At 42.9% G+C, this 12340-nt stretch overlaps 1 protein-coding gene across 13 annotated transcripts in view; it reads left to right on the top strand.

The window, feature by feature from the left end:
- PPP2R2B (protein phosphatase 2 regulatory subunit Bbeta) overlaps window positions 1-12340 on the top strand; it is a 435841-nt gene that overhangs the window by 228135 nt on the left and 195366 nt on the right. Inside the window, exon 2 of one of the 13 annotated variants that reach the window (XM_073905507.1) lies at window positions 10770-10916. The exons of the other annotated variants lie outside the window; for them this stretch is intronic. Coding sequence (XP_073761608.1) covers window positions 10895-10916 — 22 coding nt within the window. The 5' untranslated portion in view covers window positions 10770-10894. The remainder of the gene's footprint in view (window positions 1-10769; window positions 10917-12340) is intronic. 13 annotated transcript variants of the gene reach the window in all.

Below are 12340 nucleotides of genomic sequence, written 5' to 3' on the forward strand. Positions count from 1 at the left end.
GAGGGAGAATCTCAAGCAGACTCCCCACTGAGCACAGAGCCCAACACGTGGCTCAATCTCATGACCCCAAGATCATGACTTGAGTCGAAATCAAGAGTCAAATGCTCAACTGACTGAGCCACCCAGGTGCCCCGACTACTAAGCACTTGAAATATTCCTAGTGCAGTGAGGAACTGAATTTTTAGTTTAATTTAAATTTGAATAGCCATATGTGGCTCTTGGTTACCACGTTAGATAGCACAGCTGTAAAATACTGTATGATTGGAGGAAGAGTATCAAGAATGGTGTGCAGATACAGGGGTAGAATGGGAATACTTAGGAGAAGGTGCCTTGGGAGTTTTAACCAAGTGGTTGTGGAGGGCACATCCCATAGTGGTGCATACACGTGCATACTCTGGTGTGAGATGTGGGTTCAAATCTCAGTTCAGCCAAATTCCTGCTGTGTGATCTTGGGCAAGTTACTTAACTTCTCCAAGATTCACATTTCTTATCAGTAGAATGAAGATAAAAATAGGACCTACTTCCTAGGGCTGCCTCATGTTTTAAATAACATACTTTACAAATACTGTATGAACATCTTTAATACTATATATCTGGTGCAATTTAGGACTCAGCAAATTTGGTATAATATCTTTTAATATGACACACATCTGGATAGCAGTGTTGATGAGCTTTGTGATCAGAGAGGTAGAGGATCAACAGAGAGAGCTGACCAGACTCCTTTTGATGAAGCAGAAGTGAATTTATTAACAACGAACACTAGCATGCCTCCTCAGCTACAAATAGCAAGTTTTGCAGAGTCTCATGAAATGGATGTTCTGTGAAACTGCACAGCTCTGGACCATTTATGATGGAATGATAGAATGATAAAGCTGGAAGGGATTGAAGACCAGTGATCCCCAAGCTTTCATGTGCAAACAGCTCACCTGGGTGTCTTGTGAAATGCAGGTCCTGATGCTGTGGATCTGGGTGGGGCCCGAGGTGCCACATCTCTCCAGGCCCCCAGGGCCTCCAGAGGCTGCTGACCAAGGGTCCACGCACAGAATGTCAAGGTTGTCGAGCACCTGGAGTCTAGGGCAGAAGACCAATACCCTTTCTTTCTGAAGAGTACTTGGAGACCCAGAGGCGGGGGGCTTCAGGTCATGGGACCATTGGAAGTAGAACCAAGGCTGAAACGAACATTCTGTGTTGCCTGCGCCAGTGTCACATGACCTTCTGCACTTGCCTGGGCGGCTGCCGTCTCTTCATTATTACATGGCACTCAGCACTTCGTAAAATGTCCTTTTCCATTTGCCAGCCAGGGATAACCAAGGGGGAAGAGAACTCCTCTTGCCTACACTGTTCCTGTAAGCGACTGCTCATGAAGCTGGAGCTAACACTCAGATGTGCTCATTCTGATCTCACGGTTCCTTCCATTAAATGCCAGGGCACCTGTGTCCCTCCCTTGCTTCTCGATCTTGAGGAAGCTTCAGGCCAGGTATGTCTTTGCAGGGATTTAGGGACCAGTCTGCATTTAGGATCCCACTCAGCAAAAAAAAAAAAAAAAAAAAAAAGAGTGAAAAGAGTTAGGTGTTCTTTCTCTTTTCTATGTCACAAACAGGATTCTAGAGCATTTATTACAAGCTGAGCAGTAGCAGTGTGCTTTAGGCCTGTGCATAAGCCATTTCCTGGAGTGCTATGTTTTATTCCTAGAGAGCCTGAAAATGAGTGGCAGCCCCAACTGGGGAAGGTAGAAATAGCAAACTCTCAGAGAAGAGGAAAAGTTTCCTTGGTAGACATGAACGCACGGTTTCTTAAAACAACTTGGTGACGAGGGATTAAAATTTAGGACAGTTAATTGTCCCTGTTACCGGCTCTGGGTGACCCTGGATAAAGGGATGTGTGTGCACACTTATGTACACATATGTGGGTGTGTGTACATGTGTGCACATGTGTAACCCAGGCACACACCTATATTTACCTCCTTCCTTTCCCATATGTTCAGTGGTCCACTCAGTTCATATTATTATTTCTCTCCTTTAACGAACGCTTTGTCAAGACAAGTGAAATGACACCTGCAAACCTCCCAGAGAATTGAGAAAGAGTTGGCTTCTCTGCACCCCCCCCCCCATGTTATCTCTTTATCTGCTTCAGTGGCCACCATTAGGGTCAGGCAAGTTTTCTGGGTCTTTGCCATCATGTGATTGGGATCCTAAGAGATAAATGTCAAGAAGTAGGAATTCAGGATGCGTCAAGTTGCTGATAATTAAATGAATTTGTGGCCTCCGACAATCAGGTCTAGGTCACAGATGAGCCGCTCATTTTGGAGTCCCAGCGTAGAGGAGCTGGCAAACACAGCTTTTCCCTGAAGCTGCATCTGTATGTGTAATCTCGTTTTGTTGGTATCCTTCATGAGCCAGTAAGGTAGCCTTTAAATAAAAAACCACTTTCCAACCACTGCATTTTTCTCCTAAGGCGTAGTTTGTACTCTAGGCATAGATGGCTTACCGAGTTCCACAGCTGTCACTGAATTCCTTCCACAGGTTAATAGCAATACAGCACTGAGGCGGAGGGCTCTGGCTAGTACAAAAATTCCAACTTCTTAAGTAAATGGGGAAGATCTTTCTGCTTTGAATTTGCAAAACCACTGATTTTTGTTGCAATTAGGGAAAGAAAAGCTACAACAGGCAAGATTTTTTTTCCCCACTTTTAAAAACAACATTTAAGGATCCCAGTTGTTTTATTGGGCTTCTCCAGTTCCAAGAGTAGGGGGGCAAGTGTTCCTTGAGTCAGTACGCCGTCATTGCTGGGTAAAGAAAAGAGTCCATCTGTGGTCTCTGGGAAGGTGTGCAGATGAGTCTGCTTATGTGACTTGGGGTCCCCAAATGGTTTCCCAGTCTTCAACCTTCCATGTCAGAAGAGCCATAGATATTTTCTGAGTGCAGTTTGACCTGCATTCTATTGACCTAATCATTTGGCTAATCGCTGCCTGCAATTAAATCCTTCTCAATGCAATAAAGTTAATCTCTTCTCGGCACATAAAATCTGACCCCCACAGCTTGCGAGAGAATTGCTCTTGTTTATGCTGTCATCTTGGGATCCTACAGCCTTTTTTCTGAGGGCCGAAGCAACTCTTGGAGCTTGAGAAGTCACACCCTCCTGGAATGAGAGTGTTACAATGCTTTGCTTCCTTCCCAAATGCAAAGCCCCCACCAGGTTGCCTTGTCTCTACTCAGGCTCATTTCTTCTCTGTTGCCCAGCACAGAGTGTGAACCACTGAACATGACACTTTTCTTCAAGCACGTTGCTTTTGTTTGTTGTCAAGGTCATTAGCACACTTGACAGTTATTCAGTCGGTCCCTTTTTGTTCCAACTTGAAGAGATTAGTGTCCAGTTCATCAATAATTTCAAAAGGTCCGCAGGCTCAGCCATATTTGCAGCTCAGACTGAGGCACTTCTCATTGCTCCTGAGCAGAAACAACATTCAAAGACTCATTCATTCACTTGGCAAATACTTACCGGCAAGTCGAGGTGTTTCCAGTGGAACTGCGAAAGTAGTTGGTTGAAAAGGCAGTGGGTCAAGAGTCGAGGGAGAAGGCAGGCACCAGAACCATGAACTCCATGCCCAGATGGGCCTGGGCTCCAGTTCTTGTGCACCAGCTGTGCATCATGTTACCTGGGACAAGTTCATGATCTTGACTAAGCCTCAATTTCCTCATGATTAAAAAGAAATAAAAATAGTATGTTTCTACTATTCCACTATTTCATTGGGAGGATACAATAAAAACTAAAGATGCCTAAAATAATGCCTGGCACATGGTAAGTGCTCCATAAGTATTAGCTATGATTATCACTTTATTTCATCCTTACAGCAACTGTGTGAGGTAGTTCCTACTTCCCCCCTACTTTGCAGATGGGAAAACTGAGTCAAAATAATTTGCCAAAGATCACATAGTTTATAAGTGGCAGGCTTAGACACAGGCGGGCCTAACACTGACATTCACATTCTTCATCATTATGCCAGGCTGACTGGGCTAAGATTTCCTTATATTTTTAGGAGCCACATACATTGCTGGGTTTTGAAAAGCCTAATTTGCTAGATTTGTTAATGGTTCAAATTAAGCCACATGACTTAGCTAGAATATAAACATTTTCAAACATTCATTCTGTTGTGGTTTTTTCCTCCCAATATCCAGTGAGTATTTTTCTTCACATAGAGAATTTTTATTAAATGCCTAATTACAACTGGTTGGATTCTCACTTAGAACAGTTCTCACTTCTGAATTTAAATTTAATGATGTGTTGAAATATTAATGACCTTTATCTTTAAAAGTGTCTAAATTGTACTAAAGTTAACAAATGTGGCTGATAATACCCAGCACTCTCTTGGAGCATTCTCCCACACGAGGCATTTGCTTGGTCTTGCGTCATTCTAATGGTGGGTTTTATACAGCACTGACAAATACCCAGTGTAGGAAAATTTTGCATCACAAATTGCCTGGGGATTTAGTCTCCCCGTACATGCTTTAAAGTGTTCTAATTCAGGCTAAGTAATAATAGCTGTAAAGCATTTAGAAGGATCGACAGTGCCAGGCATGGGTTCTGTAGAGTAAACCTGTTTCTGAAGGAGAAGCAGGATTTAGATCATATGGAAGGAGCAGCCCATCAGCTAAGTTCATTCCTATTCTCTCTGTGTATCCTACCTTCTGTGGCATGAACTTTACTCATGGGTTTGGCTTTAGCTCCTTGATCATCTTATTAATCTTGATAGTGAAGATAGAAGTAAAATTTATGAGTCTTGATTCTAATAGCCACGTTGGACTCCTTCCAATTCCCCAGAAGTCCTTTGGGTTCAAAAGACTTGCATAGCTGGTGCTGGCTTCTGAGCCTTGGGGCATAACATGAAGATTTGGTCTCCTTTTTTCTGAGTGTGCCCTTTGCTGAAAGACCTTGATACATTCTTGTCGCACCCCCACCATGACTTGGAATGTCCGAGATGAGGGACAACTGTTTACCAACATGCGGACAAAACCCTACTTAGAGGAAATCCCATGTCTCATCTGGCTAAATAACTTGGACCATATGTTCAGGTCCCAAAGCTTGGGATTTTTCAGAGCGAGTTCAAATGTGCCTATTTGCATCACCTGGGGATATTGAAATTCCAAGCACAAGTTCATTTTCACATAATTCATTATCCTCCCTTGGATTTGGTACTTATTGTGAACTTTGGCAACAGATGGAATGAGATGATGTTCCAGGAGCACTTACTAATTCTTTTTGCTCACAAATACCCACAGATAGTGATAATTTGCACTCAGATAAAACTTCCAGGGCCAGGCAATGCCCTCAGGTACTCATTTGCCACCCCCTGTGGAGTTCTTGGATAGAATTTAATTATCCAGCAGATTTGGGGGTAGCTCTGCCAGATGTTGGGTACTGACCCAAACATTTCAAATGGAAGGAAGGGTCTGATGCATTCCAGAGAAAAAGAGGGGGAATAGTCTTGGGAGCTGGAACTCTGGATGGGAGAAAAAGGGGCACGAAACAGGGGACTTGGAATTTGTGGTGAGTTCCTCAGAGCCAGTTGTTACTCCTGAAGCCCCAGGAACCACTGGGCATTTGTCAGGGTCATTCTGGAAGTTCCTGTCTAGGACACCCCCCGACTTCTGTTAAATGCCAAGGACTTCAAGAGATAAGAACCAGTTGAGGAACCAGCTTTTGTTGGTTCACAATAAAAAAAAAAAATGACCGAGTTAACGTGAATGATGAACATACACAGCTGCTCCTCCCTCTGGTTCCAGCACAGTTAAGTGGGGCCACTTGAAACTAACTGGTCCTTGAGTTTGGGCTTGTCTACAGAGAAGTTATTGCAATTATAACTTGTTATTAATGAAATATAGTCCAAGCATTATGGTCATAGCTAGGATTGATGAAATGTGGATTCTGTATCAGGCACTGTGCTAAGCACCTATATACCCCTTTCCTTCTCATAACAACCACATCAATTATAATAGTCCCATTTTATGGATGAGCAAATAAAACTCAGTCTTACTCCATAACTGCCTACAATGCTGCAGCTAGCACGAGGTAGAGGCGGGCAGCCTGATCTCACAGCCTGTGCCCACCATCCTCAGGGCTGAACTTGACTTACTGATGTTGACCTCTCCATCTAAAGGAATCTGGCCTGTTCCCATCTCCACTCAGAGGGTTCAGAGAAGGGCCCTATTCTGTGCCTTGTGTCATCCCTGCCTCGTCCCACCACAGCTGGTTGGACCGGAGGTAAAAGACTGACAAAAAGCCAGCCAATCAATAGACTGGCTTATGACCTCTGATGTGGCCTAGTACCCACCACACACACCCCCCCCAAAAGCGAAGACTATCAGATTCCTTTTCGGAATTTAGACTAAAAAAAATACCACCAAGGTATTTAGCTTTGAGAGCTTAGGATAAAATGAAGCCATGAGGTCAAGTCAGGCTGTGAAGTAATCAGGCAGCAGTGAATATGAATAAGCACACAGGTGCATTTGGTAGAGAAAGCCTCAGAGAACATACAAGAGCAAAGGAGAGGGGTCATGAGAAATGGAAAAAGTAGCCAGTGGCCCACGATGTTTTTCTGGTTCCAGTCCACGGGGATCCTGTTAATATATAACATGAGAGTGAAGTGGGATAATTTATGTAAATCACCAGCAGATGCCTGATTCATAGTTAAGTGATCGATACAAGTCAGCACTGTTATGATGTTTATTATTATTGGAATTTTAATGTGATTTGCCTTTTATTTGGAAGATTAAAAAAAAAATCCTCTCATTCCCAGTTTACCAAGGTACATACAGCTAGGGAGATGAAAAGACATATTCTTTCTTTTATCATTGAATTAGATTCCTTAATTGTTATAATTTATAATTCAAATTTTAGCTTATGATTCTTAGTTTTCTTTCGGATCGATTCCACACCCACTAATGAACTATCATGGTAGAGCAATGGGGAGCTATTCCCATAATCTGTTTTCCTCCAATCCCCCTTCAGATGCTAATGAGAAGTACCATGGAGACATCAGCCATTAGTATACATGGGCTGGTATAAATCACGGACTATGGATCATTGAGCATCTTTGTTGTAAAACAAATGGCCTGTGGTCAGTTAATCATACAAAGAAACATCTCCAGGGCCTCCTGGTTTTATTCATAACCCCTAAATCCGGTTGCAGTTTTATAAACAGAACATCTGTTAAAATATGCAGAAATTACAGCCACAGTCATTAGCAGGAAGCTATATAGCTTTGGCAGATTTTTTTTAAGCTTTTGATGGTAATCTCCTCTGTCTGTGATTCATGCTTTATTCCCATTCTTGCTGAATCTCTTTTGTTCCCCTCTGTTCTTTTGGGTTATAGCACTTTTCACCCAAGACTGAAAAGTGGACATGTGTTGTCCCAGGCTCAGTTGGCACTGTGCCATTCTGCAGCATGGGAGAGTAACTGTAGCCCAGCCTTGCAAAACCATGTATTTCAGGGATGCAATATGCATCGCCTCAAGTAGCCTGAAGGTGAGAAATCCCAATTGGCTTCACACTTGTTTTACTGGCTTTGGACTCTCGTAGTACTGGCATTTAACGAAAGTGAACAGAACTCCCAACCAGCACTGCCCCAAATTTCTCATTTTCTCTTAGTTTCCCTCTACGCTTCGCACCCCTCCCCCCACTCTTAGTTAAAATCTTTACTGTGTTCATATTTAAATTAGCCTGGTAGAGTTAACCTCTTAAAATAAAGACCAGGAGAAGTACAGATAGCCAGGGAACAAGATTTGTCCTAATAACCTAGATTGCCCCCTTCCTTGTTCAGTGAAGAAATCATTATTCCACCTAAGAACTAGAGAATAGGTAAGTTTTCTTTAGCAGTGGCTTTGTTCTGTCTGCCACGGAATGGGAATCAGCAACCATTCCCTACGGAAATTGAAAAGTCACCTCTGAGTACTCAGTGTGTCCATCACCTATCCTTACATATAAGGTTTTATAAAGTCCCAAAGTCAGCCTGGTTAAGCCTGAATAGATCTTTCTTAATGGGCCCACAAGGAAAAAGAAGACAATGTGGTAAAGCTGCTAAGAGAACCAACTCTGGGATCAGACAGACATGGACCCGAATCCTGGGTCTGGCAGTCATTAGCTATATCCCCTAGAGGAAGTTAACTCGTGAAGCTGCAACTCTCCATCTAGAATACTCATGCCTGCTTCATAAAGTTGAGACGATTCAAGGAAAACCCAAGCAAAGCACCTAGCCACAGGCCTGGCACATTGTCAGTTACCGAGTAAATACTCATTTTTACTGTTGTTATTTTTTATTTTTGTACTTAGTACCAGCACATGGTTCGATTATGTTAGGTGTTGATTTTAACCTCACTAGAACTTTCTTAAGTACTTACATAATTTAAAGCAATTCATTTGCTCAAGAATATTTCCTAAGCACCTGCTCTGGGCTCAGTGCTCTGTAGAGTAAGGCTTGTGAAGATTGATCCTTGCAGGCATCTGTCTGTAAGGAGCTCGTTGGACAAATCAGCACAGAATGTGTTGGAGGGAAGATCTTAAGGACCATGCAAGTTGTGGGTAAGAGAAACATAACCACCTGGGAAGGCTTCATGTGGGAAGCTAGGGGAAGCCGGGGTTACAAGAGGCATGACACATCTCTCCAGTGGTGTGCTGTAGACGGGGAGGTTAAGTCTCTGTGGAAGATGAGAAACTGAAGTGGAATGAGACAACAGTGAGGACAGGTGGGGTAACAGAGGCAAGGAATGGGCCAGTTTGCCTTCTGAGGGAATCAAAAAGGATTGGAGGGGAAAAGCCAATCAGAAGATGGAAACCGGACTCCCCAAAACCCTGCAGAAACTGAGGGATCAGAATGGAAAGCTCCCGAGAAGGAGACTGAAAATCAGAGGACTGCCTGCGGAGGGCGGAGTGGTCACGAAGGGAGGCTCCCCCAGAGACGGATGGCTTGTTTGTCCGTTTCCAGGCCTGCAGCCCAGAGAAGCGCTGGTTCTCTTCTGGATTCGTGGCATGTCCCAGTGCTTGTGGCTACGCGGCTCCCGCTACCCTCGGAACTCCAGGGGCGTGTCTTAAGGCAGCAGCTCTCTGAGCTTTCCAAAGGGAAATTGCAGTCATGCGTTAGAGTCCTCAGTGCCAATTAAAGTGTCAGGCTCTGAAACAAATACGGTTAACAAAGATGGGGATAATGTTTTAAAATTAGGTTCTCAGGAGTCCCCCATTAATTTGGAGCTCACAAGACAGTGACTGCGTGTTCAATAAATACCATCTGATGACAGTAACGGCCAGTAGTGCGAGATGCCCAGCAGATAGCTCTCTTCAAACATGCAGGTGCAAATATATCCTGTGATATCGCACTCACCATGAAGGCAGTGTCTTTCAGCTTTACAGCTCTTAAAACATGAATCCCTCCAGAGGCCAGGAAGATGGGTGTCGTTGTCTTCCTCCTAACAGTATAGAAAAGAAACAAAGCAAGAGAACTGGTTTTAAAAATTAGGAGGGTGGATTCACTATATACAGATGCACTGTATAAGGCTCAGTACACTCACAAGCACTGCATAATTAGGTAAATTGTGTAAATACTCAGAGGTGGTTAGTGGGGTGACTTGTGGAAATGAAAAAATTAGCAATAGTGGCATGGATTTTTTAAAAAAGCAATTATTTGCTTTCTGTGATGACAAGAATCTGCAGATGGTGCATCCTCAAGTTCTTGAGCGTCCTGAAACCCTTTGAAGCATGGTTGTATTCACACTACAAATAATAGCCGGTAGGATGTACATGAGAGACCTTTATTCTATTGATTGCAATTGGAACAGTACCTGTTATTGTATGGATCATGGTGCATCGTCTCCATGGTAGGAGAACATAGCAGGGGTGTCGAGAACTAACAAAGAATTCACTCTGAAGATGCTCACAAGAGCTGATTTGCAACTCCACCTTGAAAGGTGTAGTCCCTTTGGGAGAGGGGCACAGGTTGGTGAAGTCAAACTGATCCCATTGCCAACAGTTCTCCATCAAGTTACTGTGTCTACTCCAGAAGACCAGAGTAGACCTTGGCTAATGCAGCAAGTGCAAGATGAGTGCAATCACCAGGAATCCATGGCCTGAGTGAAAGCTTGTGCTTCTTGGCCAGGTTTAGGAGCTGAAGGACATTGAATGCCTTCTGAAAATGCCTTTTACCAATAAAGGCTTCCTGCATATGACTTGATTAGTTTCATTTTCTACCCTGGGCTTGTAGATGGGACTACCCAGATGATACATTTGTTCATTTGTTCAGCAAATCCTTATTAAGCATCAGTTATGAGCCAGGTCCTTTGCTAGGCATTTGTTGGTAAAATAATGTGTTCCATAGGTTATCATTATCTTGACTTCAGGGATCTTGTGTTCATTGCCTGTTTCCCCCAAGGCACTTGGCACAGTGTATGACATATAGGGGGCATTCCCTGAAGGGAAACGGAGAGAAAAAGTCAGTCATTTGCAGCTACCAGAGCAGTCAGATGCCAGGGAAGCAGCATTGTATCTCCCAGTAACCTCTACCTGTCCCGTAATAAAAATGGCATGGTACATGGTGAGACCAGGTGGGTAATTTCAAGTTCTGCTTACTCCAGGACTCTGTCATTATTTAATGGCTTGGCTAAGGGATAACTGGTCATATACAGATTTGGAAGCAGGGGAGCAGATCACTGGAGTGCACCCACTTCCCTGGCACATGTGGACCCATCATGAAGATGTCCTTTGTTTCTTTTCATTCCTCGATTTAGTAAGAAGATGATGCCACTGCATTTCTGAAATCCTCTTCAGATGTTAGATCATTGCAGTGCCATTTTTCTGTGGGTGTTATATTCCATCGGTGTACCATCATTCGAGTCAGCAGCACAACCACTGAATGAGCGCCTGCAGTGGAAGAGGTAAAGCAGACACTTGTCAGGCAGCAGCTGGGCAACTGAGTGCCGTAGCAAAATGCACAGTGGCCGAAGTTGGGGGAGCCTGTGTGCTTCCCAATGAGCATGTGCATCGATAAAAATGATAGCCTCTTATGAGGGCAGAGTATTTGTTGTAGGCAAGACACTATGCTAGTAATGTTATGTGTATTATCCCATCTAATTTTCTTAACATTCCTTATAAGGTGGATATTTGTACTAGCTCCAGTTATAGATGAAGAAACTGAGGATATGTTCACAGCCATGCAGCTAAGAGTTCACGATCTTAATCACTACAACTATATTGCTGCGTAAATGTTTAATACAACATGGTTAAAAGAATGGATTGTTGATGGACTCGTGGTTGGATGGGAATGAGGACTTATTCCTTCTTGCCCCTATATTTTCACTTGCACAAAAATGTGACGAGGCAGGGGAGCGGTGGGAAACAGAAATCACTGTTTGTTGGCTTGGTTCTCCTGCTTTATAAATTAGTCCAATTCTATTTGATAGCCTCCCAATTAAACCAATAAATTGGATGAGTCAGTGGTTCTGAAATAAAAATGAAACCACACCATATTAATATGATGATTAGTCACATCACCAAAATAGAGACAATTTGTAAGGACTGTTTTCAAAGCCCTAAGTAGAAACAGAACGCAATAGGATGTGCAAACATTTGGTGACGGTATTTGGCATTGGAGGAAACCATTCGTGCAATTACCTTTAGATTCTAAGCAGATTGGAAGCAAATAGTACCTATGTTCCTCATGTTTTTCTGGACTTAGCTGCTTGCTGAATTAGTGGGGTTATGTGCATTTCTGAACAGCTCTGTACTTGTCTATTTGACCAGAGGTAAAAAGGAAGTGGGCATTCACACCAACCCACTTTATTTATAGCTCTGCTTTGGCAGTGTTTTATAAAGGGTAGTCACTCCCTTACATCCTGAAGGTAAATGCTATTACACTTTGATTGTAACTACCACTGGGTGAAGATGTCCAAGTAAGCATGGGTCTCCACTGACAAATGCATGGCATAAATTTCTTACACATCTTACCTTTTTTAATGAATGTTTAGTAACAATCCACCAGTTTCTGTACAAAGTTCAGGCACTATTTCATTTACTAGTATGAATAAGCAAAGAATAAGATCAATTTTAGTTCAAGTAGAAAATTGACTGTTGCTTAACAAAGAAAGACTAAAGCTCTTTGTGAAGAACTTCAAACTGTTTTTCCAAGCTAACCTGTTTTTCTTTTGTGTCCATTCTCTCTGTGAAGCTAAGATGAAGTGAAGTCCAATTTTATTGATCTTTTGGGTGAACAGCTATTGGACAGAGATGAGCCAAAGTAGATTTCCTATGATAGTGTTCCTCAAAATGGTGTTCAGAATTTCTTGAGATACTTGTCAATATG

The sequence above is a fragment of the Callorhinus ursinus genome, unplaced genomic scaffold (assembly GCF_003265705.2).
Source record: "Callorhinus ursinus isolate GAN/ISIS: 27379988/994484 unplaced genomic scaffold, GSC_fseal_2.0 scaffold23, whole genome shotgun sequence".
Classification (NCBI taxonomy): Eukaryota; Metazoa; Chordata; class Mammalia; order Carnivora; family Otariidae; genus Callorhinus; species Callorhinus ursinus.